This window comes from Amaranthus tricolor, chromosome 10 (assembly GCF_026212465.1).
Source record: "Amaranthus tricolor cultivar Red isolate AtriRed21 chromosome 10, ASM2621246v1, whole genome shotgun sequence".
Classification (NCBI taxonomy): domain Eukaryota; kingdom Viridiplantae; phylum Streptophyta; class Magnoliopsida; order Caryophyllales; family Amaranthaceae; genus Amaranthus; species Amaranthus tricolor.
This window is the reverse complement of record NC_080056.1, coordinates 15,682,336-15,698,191: the sequence shown is the minus strand read 5'-3', so window position 1 is coordinate 15,698,191 and position 15,856 is coordinate 15,682,336. Positions and strand designations below refer to the sequence as shown.

At 30.5% G+C, this 15,856-nt stretch overlaps 1 protein-coding gene across 1 annotated transcript; it reads left to right on the top strand.

The window, feature by feature from the left end:
- The first annotated feature begins 5,886 nt into the window (after positions 1–5,886).
- On the top strand, positions 5,887–7,137 carry LOC130824893 (uncharacterized). The gene has a single exon (XM_057689914.1). It carries the CDS (start codon positions 5,887–5,889, stop codon positions 7,135–7,137), a length of 1,251 nt encoding a protein of 416 aa, XP_057545897.1.
- The last annotated feature ends 8,719 nt before the right edge of the window (positions 7,138–15,856 follow it).

The window sequence follows — 15,856 nt, the reverse complement described above, 5'->3', positions numbered from 1 at the left end:
GCTACTCCTGGAAAACCGGCTCCTTCCAAGAAAAGGAAGAGAAGGTCCAGGAAGTAATCTTTTTATATGTTGATGAACAATATTTTCTTTTTCTGCAAACAATTTTTTGTTTTGATAACAATCCCAACATTTTCAGAATCTCCTTGTTTACTTTTTGATGAAAGTCAAAAAGGGGGAGAGATGTAATATTTTGTTGTTATGTGCATGTTCTGTCTGTCTATTTGCATGTCTATTTGCATGTTTGATATGTATGGCTTTGATTTCATCTTTGCATATAATATGTTCTTGAAATCCATTGATACTTGGGAAATATATGCATGTTTGATTTGCTTATTACTGAGTTATGTCAATGATGTGCTCTGGAATATGCTTATGCTTAGGGAGATAGTTGTATATGTTTTGCATTTGCATGTTCTGATTTTTGATTATTTGCATGTTTAGATGATCTGATTATCATATTGCTGGATGATTAGTTATATTAAGTTATATGATGTTCATATTTAAAGATGAGATAAACATGTTAAGAAAATTTGTAAAAATGGAGATATTAAAATCGAAAATTTGTTAAATTCTGATTATTACTCATGATCATAATACTTGATAGTCATAACTATGTTCTGAAAAGTTTTGATGTGATGTTACACTATGGTAATGATTATTATATTTGCATGTAACTTGATTGGATTTCTTGTTTGCGTGCTTAAATGATGATCATGATGGTTAGGAAGTATAGTATTCACTGATTTATACTATTCTGTTTTTATATTGTTTTATTTTGAAACTATTTTCAAAATCTTATTGAACATTTTATTTGATATTAAAGTTTTTTTATATATATATCTATATTGGCTTAGAAATATGATTTAAGTAAATATGGTTTTGACTTTCATCAAGGGGGAGATTGAAGACTCAACTCTTAATTTTCTTTAATGATGATAATTCAAAACGCATATTAGTTAAACAAATAAATTAAGTAATTACATTTAGTTGTTTAAGTTAGTCCAAAATCATATTTGATATATTTGATGTTTGATATATATGTTTAAGTACAAAGACACTAGAATGTGCTTTATTAACTTAAGTTTATCTTAAGATTGTTTTAAGTCTTGAAAGGTCGTTTCAAAGTCTTGAATAAAATAACGTGTTTAATTAAAGTTGATTTTGTAATTATATTTGTAATATTTTTACAAGTCAATGATCCTTTATATATATTTGAAATATTTTAATAGGTCAAGGTTCAATAAAATTAGCTTTGATTTTATTTGAAATAAAGTTAAGTATTTTTTGTTACACGTTTTATCGTAAGTGTTGAAATAATTTGTAGTTAAACATGTAAGTTAAATACGTGGTTAAATACATACCCAAATACGTACTAAGGTTAATTTAATAATTGGATTAGTTAAAGGTACACGTATTTTGCTAAAAATAATAAACGGCTATATAGATGATGCGCTAAAAATAGAGTTTACTATTAATAGGATATTATTTGAATTTATTCTAATAATAGATTTTATTTAAACGTTGTTGAATCTGGTTTATGCTTATAATTCAATATCTTGTATAAGTACTAACGTGGCAGCATAGCATTGGACAATGATGACGAAATTATTTTAAGCTATCAGTACACGTAAGTTTGAAGAAAATCTCAAGGTCTTGAAGTAAGGCGCTGTACGACCAGGTCAACAAAGAATAACGGGAAAGGAGCCTATTGTTTTTCAAATTGTGTGGAGGTGTAGCACTATAAATACATGGCTTCATTTTAGAACTAAGGATACATCGACATACACCTTTTGCACCACTTCTTATAGCTTTCTCTCTTGAATTAAAATTTGCTCTAAGTATTTTGAAAGCGTTGTAATTTCTATTTGATCATTATTAGTTCATCTAACTCCTACATTTGTAATAGGCTTTAGAGTTCAAAAGGAGTTAGATTAAGTTTAATACGCCAACTTGAGAATACTTTTTAAAGTGTTCAACTGGATTGAATCTCTATTGTGAGATTTGAGATTTTGCTTTTATTAAAGGGACTTTTAATACGGTTCTTCAAGGGGAAGAACTTGGTGAGAGAAGATAGTGAGATCTTCTTTGTATTAAAGTCGGATTAATAAAAGGCGTTGAAATCCTACGGGTAGATAGAGAACCCATAGGCGGGGAGTAGGTTAGTTAGAACCGAACCTCGTTAACATATCGTGTGTTATATTCTTTAAAGTTTATTTTTCCGCACATACGTTATTGTTAACAAAATTGGCTCAAAGTTGTTTCTGAAAACAGTTTTGAAAGACTCCTCAAACTCTTGAGACAAACTGCTGGACAAAATTTTAAAAGCCCAAACTCTCTATTCACCCCCCCCCCCCTCTAGAGAGTTTTCAACCTCCTATTAACCTTCACAAACTCTACCATCTTTTGAAATAGATGGTGAGTCATATAAATAGGCGTACAATAGCGTTAAAGCTTTGAAATTATGTACGATATAAGTTATAACAAGCGTACATAGAATCGTCTAAGTCTGATGATCTACTTGCATGGGATCTGCATAATTGACTTGCATATATAAGGAGCATTATCCTGTTGAATGTATATTATTCTTGTTTGTACTAATGGCCATTTTAGTTTAAATAATGGGATTAATTTTTTTCATGAAAATTGTATTCATCACCATTTGATATATATATATATGTATATATATATATATATATATATATATATATATATATATATATATATATATATATATATATATATATATATATATATATATATATATATATATATATATATGTATATATATATATATATATATGTATATATATATATATATATATATATATATATATATATATATATATATATGTATATATATACATATATATATATATATATATATATATATATATATATATATATATATATATATATATATACACATATATTTATATATATACATATATATATATATATATATATATATACATATATTTATATATATACATATATATATATATATATATATATATATATATATATATATATATATATATATATATATTTATATATATATATATATTTATATATATATATATACATATATATATAGATATATATATATATATATATATATATATATATATATATGTATATATGTATATATATATATATATATATATATATATATATATATATATATATATATATATATATATATATATATATTTCACCCCAACAATTGCATTAATTGGAGCATTAAAGATTATGTTTTGCCCTAAAACATTTCGGACAACTAAGAGTAAGCAAATTTTGAACACCTTGGTTTTTGTGGATTTTCGGCCACCTTCTACTTATTTTAACACCATAGTTTGTTCTTAAAAAATATGGGACTTGGAGTTGTGAGTAATTACTCTTAAATCATTGGATTTGGGTCGGAATTAGAGGTTATCTGCATTTAAGTAAGACATGTCGAAAAGCGACTTATGATGTTGAGAGATTTGAACTTTATGTTGAATGTTGATTGAGAATTGGAGTTAGTAATAAATATAGAAAGTAGAGTTGTTATTTTCTAAGTAGAAATCATCAACTTTTGTAAGTTTCTACTATTACTCCCTCCGTTCCTTAAAAACATTCTCATTTGTCATTTTACAGTGTTTCATTGGAATTATATCATAAATTTTGGACAATAACAACTTTATTCATCCTCATTTTGATATTTTAGTAATGCTTACGATCCACATATATCTTTCACTAACTTTAATTTAACATTTTATATATTCCTTATGGTTTTCACATGTTTCTCACTAACTTTATAAAAATAATTTTTTATTAGTTATGTTCCACATATTTTTTCCATTAACTTTCTTTTAATATTTTTTATAATATTTATGGTTTCCATTTTTCCTCTGTAAAATCTGTTATTCCATAAAATACTATATCAACTATCTACAAGATTCTATTTTTCTTAATTCCTCGTGAACATTACTAGTGAGAACTTCATTATGAAATGGAGAGAGTATTATTTTGAGAGCTTGGATTATTATTCTTGAAACCTTGAAGATTATTCTTGGAGCTTATGTTCTCTTATTTTGGAGTTCCCCTTTCATATTAATTCTCTTTCATCATCGGTGACTAATAGAACACACTTATTAACCTTCTTACTTTGTATTTATATTATATTTATTTAAATATGTGAAAGATATGACAATAAAGTGTTTACTCTAAGTTAAATATACACATGTTATACATTGAAAATCTATGATATTTTTATATATATTAATGTTAGAAATGTTATTCATATGCCTATATTCAAAGTTTTCAAGGATTGTGATTATTTCCCTAAATGATATTAAATTAAAGTCACAAATGATAAATATATAAATCTGATAAATTTTCATTTATATGGTATTATTGATGGATATATGTTTTATTATGTGTATTTTTGCGTTAATGTGCATACATGTAAATTTTATAAATTTATATTACGTAAGAATGATGTTTTGTGATGTTTTTGTGTAGTTTATTGTCACTACTAGATAAAAGAGCATAGGCAACACCCTTTGGCAACGGTTTATTTTATAGCAACAGCTTTAGCAACGGGTACAATGAAAGCGTTGCAATAGATAAGAAAAGGCAACGGTTTCAAGTCAACCGTTGCAAAAGATTAGAAAAGGCAACGGTTATCTTACACCCGTTGCAAGAACTTATGCATGTGTCAAATTTGTTATGCAATTTTTTCTCTCCAAAACTATTTATAATATCATTTTTTTAATTTTCCATTTTTAAAAAGCTTATTTATACTATTTATATTTTCTAAGTGTTATTTATTGTTATTGAAGATGACTTATTAAATTCCTATATATAAAATATTAAACCCTCCTTATTAATATATATATATATATAAATATATATATATATATATATATATATATTAAATATTTATTAAAATATATATTAAAAATACCTAAAACCCTTCTCCTTCATTCCTTCTGTTCTCCGGTTGTCCACTTCTCCTTCTCCCTCACGCTCACGCGATTCCCAGACTCCCAATACCTCCCCTGCCCCATTCTCAGCCACACCGCCCACAGCCCACAGGCGCCGTCACTGCCTGCCGACAGCTACCGGCCACCTCGTATTCCTCCCCTCTCCTCACAGTCGGATTTGAGGGTAATAAACCCTAATTTTGATTTTTTTTTCTTACAATTTTGATTTTTGTTGAATTGTTGAGTAGTTTTTTGTGATTGTTGGTTTCACTTAGCCGTAATTTACGTCTTTAGGGTTTGATGTTGTAATTTATTAAGAGTTTTGTTGGTTTTGTATCTTATAAACTTAATCTAATGCGATGATTAGTGAAGCTTTGAGGTTTATTGATTGTTGGAAGTAAGAATCTTGCATGATTTCTGTGCATTTTAGGGGTAATTTATTTAGAGATCATTCAGCTGAATACTAATTTAACTTTATTTTATCAATTGCACAACTGAAATAACAGTGGGTCGAAGTTGTTTCATATTCAGGATTTTTGATTTGATTGCGCGGGTGTTTGTTATTGTGATGATCTTTTTTCTATTCTCTTGCGAATTGCTAAGGATATTTCCAAATTTTGGATTAGTTTAAATTGAGAGATTGCAAATCAAATGTTAGTTTAACTCAGTTACTGCTCAAATGTTCTGGCTAAGAAAATTGAGTTTGAAATCTGTTGCTGACGTTATCCTTGTTGGTATTTAAATAAATGTTGAAAATCTATCTTTTGTCTTTTGCTTTTTGATTAGGAAGACGAATGCGTAGTCTTATAGTAAGCAAGTTTATCGATCATCAATTCTATAGTTTAGGTATTGTTAGTTAGTTGTGTACATACACTATCTTAATTATTGAATTTTTATAGTTCTGATATATTTTTACGAGATGGATAAGGGAAGTAAGGGTTGGTGGGAATTTCCTAGATGGAGTCATGTATATGAACAAGGAACGGATGAATACATTGAGAAAGCCTTTGCTATAAGGTCCCAAGGGAACCAGATTAGTTGCCCATGTTCTAATTGCCATCATCGATATTGGTATGGTAGAAATGACGTAAGAGATCATATTATTTGCAATGGCTTTGTGCCAAGAAACGATGAAACCTTTCATCTAGGTGGGATGAGCCCTGAAAGAGAAGTTGAGGATCCTCAACACGATGAACCATCAAACATTAATGATCGTATACAAGAGTTGTTGAGTGATGCTTTGAGAGAAGGGCCAAATGAAGAGGCGAAGAAGTTTTTTCGCCTAATAGAGGAAGGCAAACAAGAGTTGTATCCGGGTTGCAAAAAAATGTCTAGACTTGCCTTCACAATTCGCCTCTACATTTACAAGTGTAACCATAAGTTGTCCGATGTTGCAACTGCTGGTTTACTAAATTTCTTCAAGGAAGTTCTCCCCGATGATGCAATATTGCCCACATCTATGCACGAAGCGAAGAAAGTTTTAAAGTTGTTGGGGTTGGACTACAAAAGGATAGACGCTTGCCCTAATGATTGCATGTTATATTGGGCGGAGCATGCAAACGCAACCAGTTGTCATGTCTGTGGAACTTCAAGGTGGAAATCGAAGGATAATGATGAAGATGACAATCCTAATGAAAAAACTCGTAGAATTCCATCTAAAGTTCTAAGGTACTTCCCAATCAAGAAGAGGTTGCAAAGGTTATACATGTGTGCCGAAACAGCAAGTTTTATGACATGGCATAAAACTGCAGGAGAGAAGGATGGGCTTTTGCAACATCCAGCCAATGGTCAAGCTTGGATCAACTTTGACAAAATATATGAAAGCTTCTCCAAGGAACCCCGTAATGTGAGACTTGCATTAGCCACTGATGGTTTTAATCCTTTTAACACAATGAGCATTGTGTACAGTACTTGGCCAATCATTTTGATCAATTACAGCTTGCCTCCATGGTTGGCAACAAAGTCCGAGTTTTTAATGCTTTCATTACTTATACCTGGACCTTTGTCTCCTGGAAATGCCATTGATGTCTATTTACAACCACTTATCAAAGACCTCATTAATTTGTGGGAGTTTGGCCTAGAAACATATGATGCTACAACCAATACAAGGTTTGACATGCAAGTAGCTTTGGTGGGTACCATTAGTGATTTTCCGGGTTATGCAATGTGATCGGGCTGGAGTACGAAAGGAAAATTTGCTTGCCCTTGTTGTCATTATGAGATAGATTCTATGTACTTGAAATATAGTCACAAGTATTGCTATATGTGTCATCGCAAATGGTTGGATTCAGACCACCCGTTGCGGTATAATAAGAGGTGAACCGGTAAATGGACCATTATTTGCTTCCTATTGCCGCAAAGACAACCCTAAGGGCACATGTTGCAACTCCAATAATTAGGATGTCAAACTTTTTCAAAGGCTTATGGAAAAAATCTATTGATCCCAAAGATCTCGACAATCTCCAATCTGAGATAGTCGAAACTCTCTGTCAATTTGAGGGGATTTTCCCACCGGCATTTTTTGACATAATGGTCCATTTACCGGTTCACCTAGTAGAAGAAATCAAACTTGGTGGACCAGTTTCATTAAGATGCATGTATGTAATTGAGAGGTATCTTCGGGAATTAAAGTCAGATGTAAAAAAAAAGGGTCATCCAGAAGCTTCAATGGCAGAAAGATTCTTGGCTAAAGAATGTGCAAGGTTTGTGGTTCGATATTTGAGTAAATCAAAAGGGAAATCTAAAGGTCCCATTGATCATCCCAATCAACCTAGCACCCCACAAGAATATCTCCCTAAGCTTGGCTATCCTATTAAGGGGAGAGGGAAGACTTCAAAGAAGGAAGGAGGTGGATTTATGACTGATCACAATTCCTGGAGCCAAGCACGTCAATATGTCTTATTCAATTGTAATTGTAAGGAAGTTGAGAGATACATTAAGTAAGTTAACTTCACATATGTCGTTTGATATTTTTGGATTTTATATTATATCTAAAGAGATAAATTCATAATTGTTTTAATTTTTATTTTGTATTGTAGTGAGCACAAGGAAGTAGTTGGTAGTCAAAGGAAAAGAAAATGGGATACTGCCCAAAGCCATAGCAAAGATTTCAAAGATTGGTTTAAAGAGACAATTGCATTAAAGCTACACCAAAGACAAGAAGTGCCAGAGCATGTCAAATGGTTATTTATGGGACCTTCATTTGTGGCTAAAAAGTACAGTGGGTACTTTGGGAATGGGTATAGGTTTTATACCATGAAACGAGAGAGAAACCTTGTCACGTAGAATAGTGGTGTTTTTCTAAGTGCTTTGACCGACAGTTTTGCTAGTAGGAAGGATAATAATCCAATTTCTGGAGATGTCATGTATTATGGGTGTATAGAAGAAATAATTGAGATATCTTATCATGGGTATATTGATGTTGTCTTGTTTAAATGTGTTTGGTATCATTCGGAAATGATTGATGATGGCCAACTAACTATGGTTAATAAAAATAGAACAATTTGCAATGGAGAACCCTTTATCTTGGCATCTCAAGCGCGTCAAGTTTTTTATGTTGAATTACCTACTAGTGCTGGTTGGCATTATGCTCTACATCCTTTGGATCTATCTGATGGTTGTACTAATTTTGTGCTATGATTGACAGATGAAAAAGAGTAGCAACAAAGTTCATGCAAAAGCACCAGTGGTGACTAAATATGAGATGAAAAGGCTTGAAACAATGAAGGAAAATTATGAATGTATGAAAGCTAAAGGATGTGGGAAGTTAGCACAAAAGTTACTTGAAGCTAACACAAACATGTACGTTGGAAATGCTGGAGTTGAAGGCTTTGGAAGTGACGATGAAGAATACATTCCGAACGACGAGCTTGAAGATGATGAAGATGTAACTAGTTCAAAAGTAATTATAAAGTAAAGGTTAATTGTTATATAGGTACTGCTTTTTTATTATAAAGTATACTGCTTTTTTCATTGTTATATAGGTACCAATTGTAAAAATCACAAAAGATGGTCGATCATCAAAGAGAAGATGTATGACTGATTACCTCCCAAAAGAACATCCACAACCAGTACCACAAAAAGAGCAACAGAAGGTTCCCTTTGTCACCAAGGTCTCTATTAACTTTATTTTGATTTATTTGTTACCGCTGCTGTTTATTTTGATGTTGCTGATGTTTATTTTTTTCCTGCTGCTTGGTGTTTTTGTGTAATCTTGTAACCAACAAGGGGACTAAGAAAAGAAATAGGCATGATCAGCAGCCTAATAAGCAGCAAAACAACCATGATCAGCAGCCTACTCAGAAGAAAAATGGGCATAGTGAGCTGCATAAAGAGCTGCAAACTTCATTGCAAAAGCAGTCACACAAGAAGATGCAACAGAAAAGAATGCAAACCATGTATTGTTCTCCAGGCACCATGTCTTCTTTTCTCAATCTCCGTAGAACACAAAAAAACGCAACAAGTCAGCCAGCAACTGATGGCAATGAGAATGAAGGCATCGAGATTGCAGCAAGTAGGGTATCGATTGAAGCCAATGAGAATGAAGGCAATGAGAATGCATCTGTAAAGGAAGTCCATGGAAATGCTGTAAATGAAGTCCATGGAAATGAAGCCAACGAAGTCCTTGAAGTAGAACCTCCAGGAAAACACACAACTGCTGAAAACTCTGGTTTAAAACGCAACCTCACAAAATTTTGTAATTATTTATTTTCATTTCTATATATATTTCAATATCACATATTATCTTTGCTTGCATATTGTGTGCAGCTCCAAAGAAGACGGGCCGAGGTCCCACACTTTTGACTCATGTTCATAAACGAACAATGAATGAGCGACCTCCGATCATCCTAAATTGTTATGGGCAGCCAATCGGTCCTACAAAAAAACACGTCAGTGAATATAGTCTCTTCTTAGGGACGTTGGCTAGGAACTCGGAGTATTTACCGCTCAACTATTGCGATTGGCCAAGTGTACCACAGAATGCAAAGGATGAAGTCTGGGATTATGTGCAAGTAAGTGCAATTAAGTATCCAAAATGAGCCTGATTAAAATCTCATATTTTAGCTTCTTTCTCATATAACCTGCAAAACTTTGCATGCAGAGGAAGTACTTGGTTTCACCTAAAGGAAAGGATTGGGCATTAGAAACTATTGGTTGTCAGTGGAAAGGTTGGAAATGTAGGAGTAAGGCATTATACTACTACCCATATGCAACTTACGAAGAAAGGTGGAAGCATCGTCCAAATACAATTCCTGAAAGCCAATTTAAACAACTCTTGCACTATTAGGATGATGAGGGAACTCAAGTAAGTGTCGAAGAGTAATTGCTCACAAATATTTACTATTCAAGTTTGATATGTTAAAATATTGACATCAATTATTTTTATTCTAAATTCCAATAGTTTGAAAGTGAAAGAAATCGTTGCAATCGACAATTAGCGAGTGACATGCACACCATGGGGCCAACATCATATGCATACACTCGTGAACAACTGGTAACCATATGCATAAGATAAAACCTTTTTTTTCACTTACTTTAGACATTATTTCTAAACTAATCATTCATTTAAATTGTCAATAGAAACAACAAGATCCTAAAAAAGAAGATCCGTCAAAAGCAAAGGTGTACATCGAATCAAGGAAAAGGAAGCCCTGGAAGTCATACAAAATAAGCTTTGATGAAATAGAAGCAAATATTGTACGTATTTTACTTTCTTTAAAAATTACATTACAATCTCTTTTTCCTGAAACCATACTTCTGAATTGATAGTTTCACTTGGGGTAGGCATTGTTGTTTCAAAACTGCTTATGGTACTCTAGCTTAATGTATATTAGTTTATGGCGACATGAATGTTTATTAGTTTATCATGAATGGAAGTAGTTATCATTAGCACTAGATCAAGGGGTGCTGATCTGAAAATTTAATTTCTTTTTTCTGCTGTATCATGAGAAAGTATATGGTTTTTGCTATACGATTTCGTGGTAAGATCAAGTATTAGCTATGATGATGGGTTCCAATCTGACAAATTTTGTATAGATCCATGGTGTCAAATTAATTCAGATTAGTTGTATATCTATTACTTCCTCCGTTTCATTTAACATAACTTTTCACACATTGATAGGAGCAAATGAAGGCAATACAATCTCAACAAGGTGAAGGATCTAACCATAAAGATCCTTATAGCGACGTGATCAAGAAACCAGAGCATAGCGGGCGTGTGCGAACATTTGGCAAAGGTGTAACCAATACTGTTTTGAAGAACGGAGGCAAAAGCTCAAGCTACATCTTTCCTGAAGCGTACTTACAAATCATGCAATCACAAGTTATGGATCAAGTGTTGCAAGCTAACCCTGATCTTCAAAAGCTACTTGAAGCTAACCCTGGTGTGAAGATTGTGCTTCCTTCAATGTCAAGGAGTGGAAGCAATGGTAATGCTCTATACATCGAATCCAATGAGCATAACTCTACAGGAGCACAATCGAACAATTATCTGGTAAGTTTATGTTTCTGCTTTTTGTGCTTCTTTTCTCTATTCTCTCTGTTTCTCTCTATTCACTTTGTTTCTCCCTTCTTATTCATCTATTATATTCTCCCTTCTTTTCTCCCTTTTTAAATGCTTTCTTAATTCAGTTCATTTTGGTTGATTATTGATTTTTTTTAACATAGGAAAATGGTGAAGTAGCTGATGACAAGGAGGTGGAAAATGATGATGAAATTGAGCCGTAAAAGAACATATTTAGAATTTTGTCTGGCTTTTGGAAATATTTTTTGAACTTGTTTTGTTCGATACTTTTTAGACGTGAATATTTGGTTGCACTAGGTTATGGAAGAATTGATCCTTAATTAGTTTTTGATATAACAAGTTAATCGTGTAAATTTCTTAACTATAATATTTGTAATCAAATTTCTAATTACATCTTATGCTATCAATTATTAAAATTATCATTTGCTTTGCTTTTTCATTAAAGACTTTTTGCAACGATTATGTGCGTCCAAGAGAAACTGTTGCCAAAAGATTGTATCTTTGGCAACAGACAACTGCTAGCGTTGCAAAAGATGCAAGAAGCCGTTGCAAAAGGCTTTTGGCAACGGCAGCAACTACGACGGTTTGAAACCGTCGCAAAAAGGTTTTAGCAACGCTTTTTAGCCCTACAGCAACGGTCCTTAACCGTTGCAACAAGTCTTTTATCTAGTAGTGTGTTGTGAATGAATTTTGTATGAGCCTAGAAACTTTAGGATTGTGTTTATATGAACTTCACAGTAGAGAAAAGTTAGAAAATCATTTAGGTTCATTTCCTTAACGGTATTTCATTAAAATGGTTAATTATGGAATTTTAAGTAATAAAATATGCTCTATTATATTAAAGGGGTTAAATATTCTTTACAGATAAAACAGTTAACAAAATCATATTGTTATGTTTCCTAGAAGTTTGGGCCAGAATATAAACTTTTGGTATTTTTCTACGAATTTTTTAAAAACATTTTTCTATGAATGTTTACTAAGTGTTTCGATACTTACCGATAGAGCGTAAAATGTTAAAATATAAAATAATTTTTAAATGATGTTATTTAAGCTATATAACTAAGACCCTTATATGAAAAGTAGGTTTGGAGTTTGATCATTGGATAAGCCTATGTGATTATCTATGGAGCTTTGTGAATTAAAAAAAAACAATTAACCAAAAATAATATAATATTAAATAAATACTAAATGGACTATTTTAGACTTAAAAGTTTTACGAGACACTCCTATAGTATTATCTTTTACTGGTAACTTCACTTATGAAAAACCATTGTCATTGTACTTGTTATCACCATTTGATTCATGCAATATGTCGCCTCCCATCATCTAATGTTGCATCTTTTTCTTAATGGAAGTGGTAATATCTGATCAATTTTAATTTCAATACCATTTCTGTCTTTTTAGTAATTATATATATATATATATATATATATATATATATATATATATATGTTTATATATATATATATATATATATATATATATATATATATATATATATATATATATATATATATATATATATATATATATATATATATATATATATATGTTTATATATATATGTATATATATATATATATATATATATATGTTTATATATATATGTATATATATATATATATATATATATATATATATATATATATATATATATATATATGTATATATATATATATATATATATATATATATGTGTGTATATATATATATATATATATATATATATATATATATATATATATATATATATATATATATATATATATATATATATATATATATATATATATACACACACACACATATATATATTTATATATAATGTTTTTTTTGTGTTAATATCTCAATGTTACTCTCCAATTCTAATGTTAAATCAAGTTCTATGTTTTTTGTGTTCTATGATGGTTGTTTATGCTGAGAGCTTTTTGGAATACTCCCTGCTTTTGGAGCTTATGCATAAGACCCACCCTAATGATGGTTATTGCCATATGGTTTTGGGATGGTATATATCTCTTTGGCTTATGAAGTGTGTACACTTGTGTCCCCCCGTTAATATGCTGGCATTTACAATAAGTCCAGCCTAATTTAACAGTTAAAAATAAATAGGAAAATTCTCTATAGTAGCAATGAAGTTTGGCAAAACATGAGTTGTAGCACTTTTTTTAGGAAAAATTATTTATAATAATCTAACTTTTTTATGAATTTTCGATAATAATCCCACCTATTGATTACTATGAATAATCCTAAATTTGGGAGTTATTTTCATATAGTAAACCTAGTAATCGGATTACTTGTTATGGCAAGTTTATTTTTTATAAAAAAAGATAAACTAAAATAAATTTTTGAAAAGCATTTTTTTTAAATGTAGAAAAAAAATGTGATTTTTTATCATGCAAAATTTTTTTATGTGAATATTTAAATTTTTCTCTAATTTTACAATAATTTTCAGTTTATTTCTTTTTGGTGAGTTACCTACTAGAGCAGGTCATTGGTTAACCCCAAGTTTACTTTAAGCAAAAACCCCTAAAGTTGGGATTATTCATGGTTAATCAATATTTAGGATTATTGTAGGAATATCATAAAAAAATTGGATTATTCTAGGTAAATATTCATTTTTTATCATTTTTCTACATGTTAGGAACATGGTTTCAAATTTATTAAGGGAAAGTCTACATGGTAGCATCGAACTTTTATAAAACATGCGCGATATCATTTTTGTAAGATTTTTCTTCATATCCAATTCATACACTATCTAACTGACGTTGCATTATCAGTTCAATTCTTGTCTATTTCCGTTTAATTAACCATTTTGACGTTTTCACCCTCACTAAGTGTTGGCTGTTGTCTTTATAATTTTCTCAAAACCATTTATTTTCAGCCACCTATAAATTTTGGGAAGAAACGCAATAAAAAAAGCCTTAATCTAATTTTGAATTCAACCTCTAAGCTCATTGACAAATCATTTCGAATCAAATCAAGAAATGCTAAAAGCCTTAATTCCAATCAACAAATCATGCATATACCAAGCCATCAATTTTGGAAAGAAACGCAAAAAAAAGCCCTAACTTATTTTTGAATTCATCCTCCAAGTTGATTGACAAATAGATTCAAATCAAATCAAGAATTGCTTAATCGAATTCTACATCATTTTAATAATTCCAAGCCTATTTTTTGGAATGCAAATAAAATCAAAGGTAAAAAGTCATACATGTTCTGAATTTTGATTAAGCGGTTTACTTCAAGAAGGAGGGAGATTTCGAAGAGAGCAAAGGGAATTTCGATTAGGAGGGAATTTCACAGCAAAAAACTTCAAGAAGGAGGGAACTTCAAAGAGGTAAAACAGACGAGTATGTTATAAGGTTTTGATATAAACAATAAACCGGCACAACCATGAGAAATGCACTAGGTCATAAAATGCTCTCTTCCATTCACCTTAATAGTCCTATTGTACTTTTGACACTGTTTATCAATCACTTTTAACTTGTATTTTATTCTTAACATATAAGTTAATAACATAGTCAAGTGAAATCTTTTCTGATTCGTTTCAATGTAAAGATTATTAATATCAACTTTTTACAATTTCTAATTATACACAATTAGAGATGTTAATAATAGAATTATTACATTGATAAATGGGCCTGATCAAATAGAACTATTAGGATGAATATGAGAAAGTATTTTAGTTTTTACTCCATCCCTTATCGTTTGTGTTCATTATTACGTACTTTTTTTTTATTCATTTACATATTTTTCGTAAGTACATGTATTTTTGCTAACAGTAAATCTAATATGAGACAGTTTTATCGTGAGACGAATCCATACAAGCAGTCAATTAATTAAAAAAATATTAAAAACCAATAAAATATATGAATTCACACTTATAATTTTAAAAAATAATTTTCGCCGACTACATAAAATCATCACACGACCAGACAGCTTCAATAAAAGAGTTAGTGTTTTGCAGTTTGCTAAAAACATCACCTGTTCAAGAACATCGCATATTTTTGCAGTTCGCAGCAATGGAGTTCGCAGCAGCCAACAGTGGAGTTCGCTTCAAGTTGTAGTCATATTCGAAATTACATGGGTGAGATGCTTTGACTTCTATTTTAACGGTCAACCAAACGTTTTTAAGTGTTTAAGGCTACGAAAATTTAAACGCATAAACTGGATGGTAACATGTGGAAAAATCTTACAAAAATGATACCACTTGCGTTTCATAAACGTTCGATATTACCATGTAGAATTTTCCATTTATTAAAACCATAGCAAATTCCATTTAAAACTGGAATAATCCGTTCACTTTTATTATTTTTCAAGATATTCTTTTTCTTTTTTATTTTTGTGATTTATTTTTTTTTTACAA

Excerpts from the sequence above, each read along its gene's own strand:
- LOC130824893 (XM_057689914.1), top strand. The coding sequence starts at position 5,887 with ATGGATAAGGGAAGTAAGGGTTGGTGGGAATTTCCTAGATGGAGTCAT.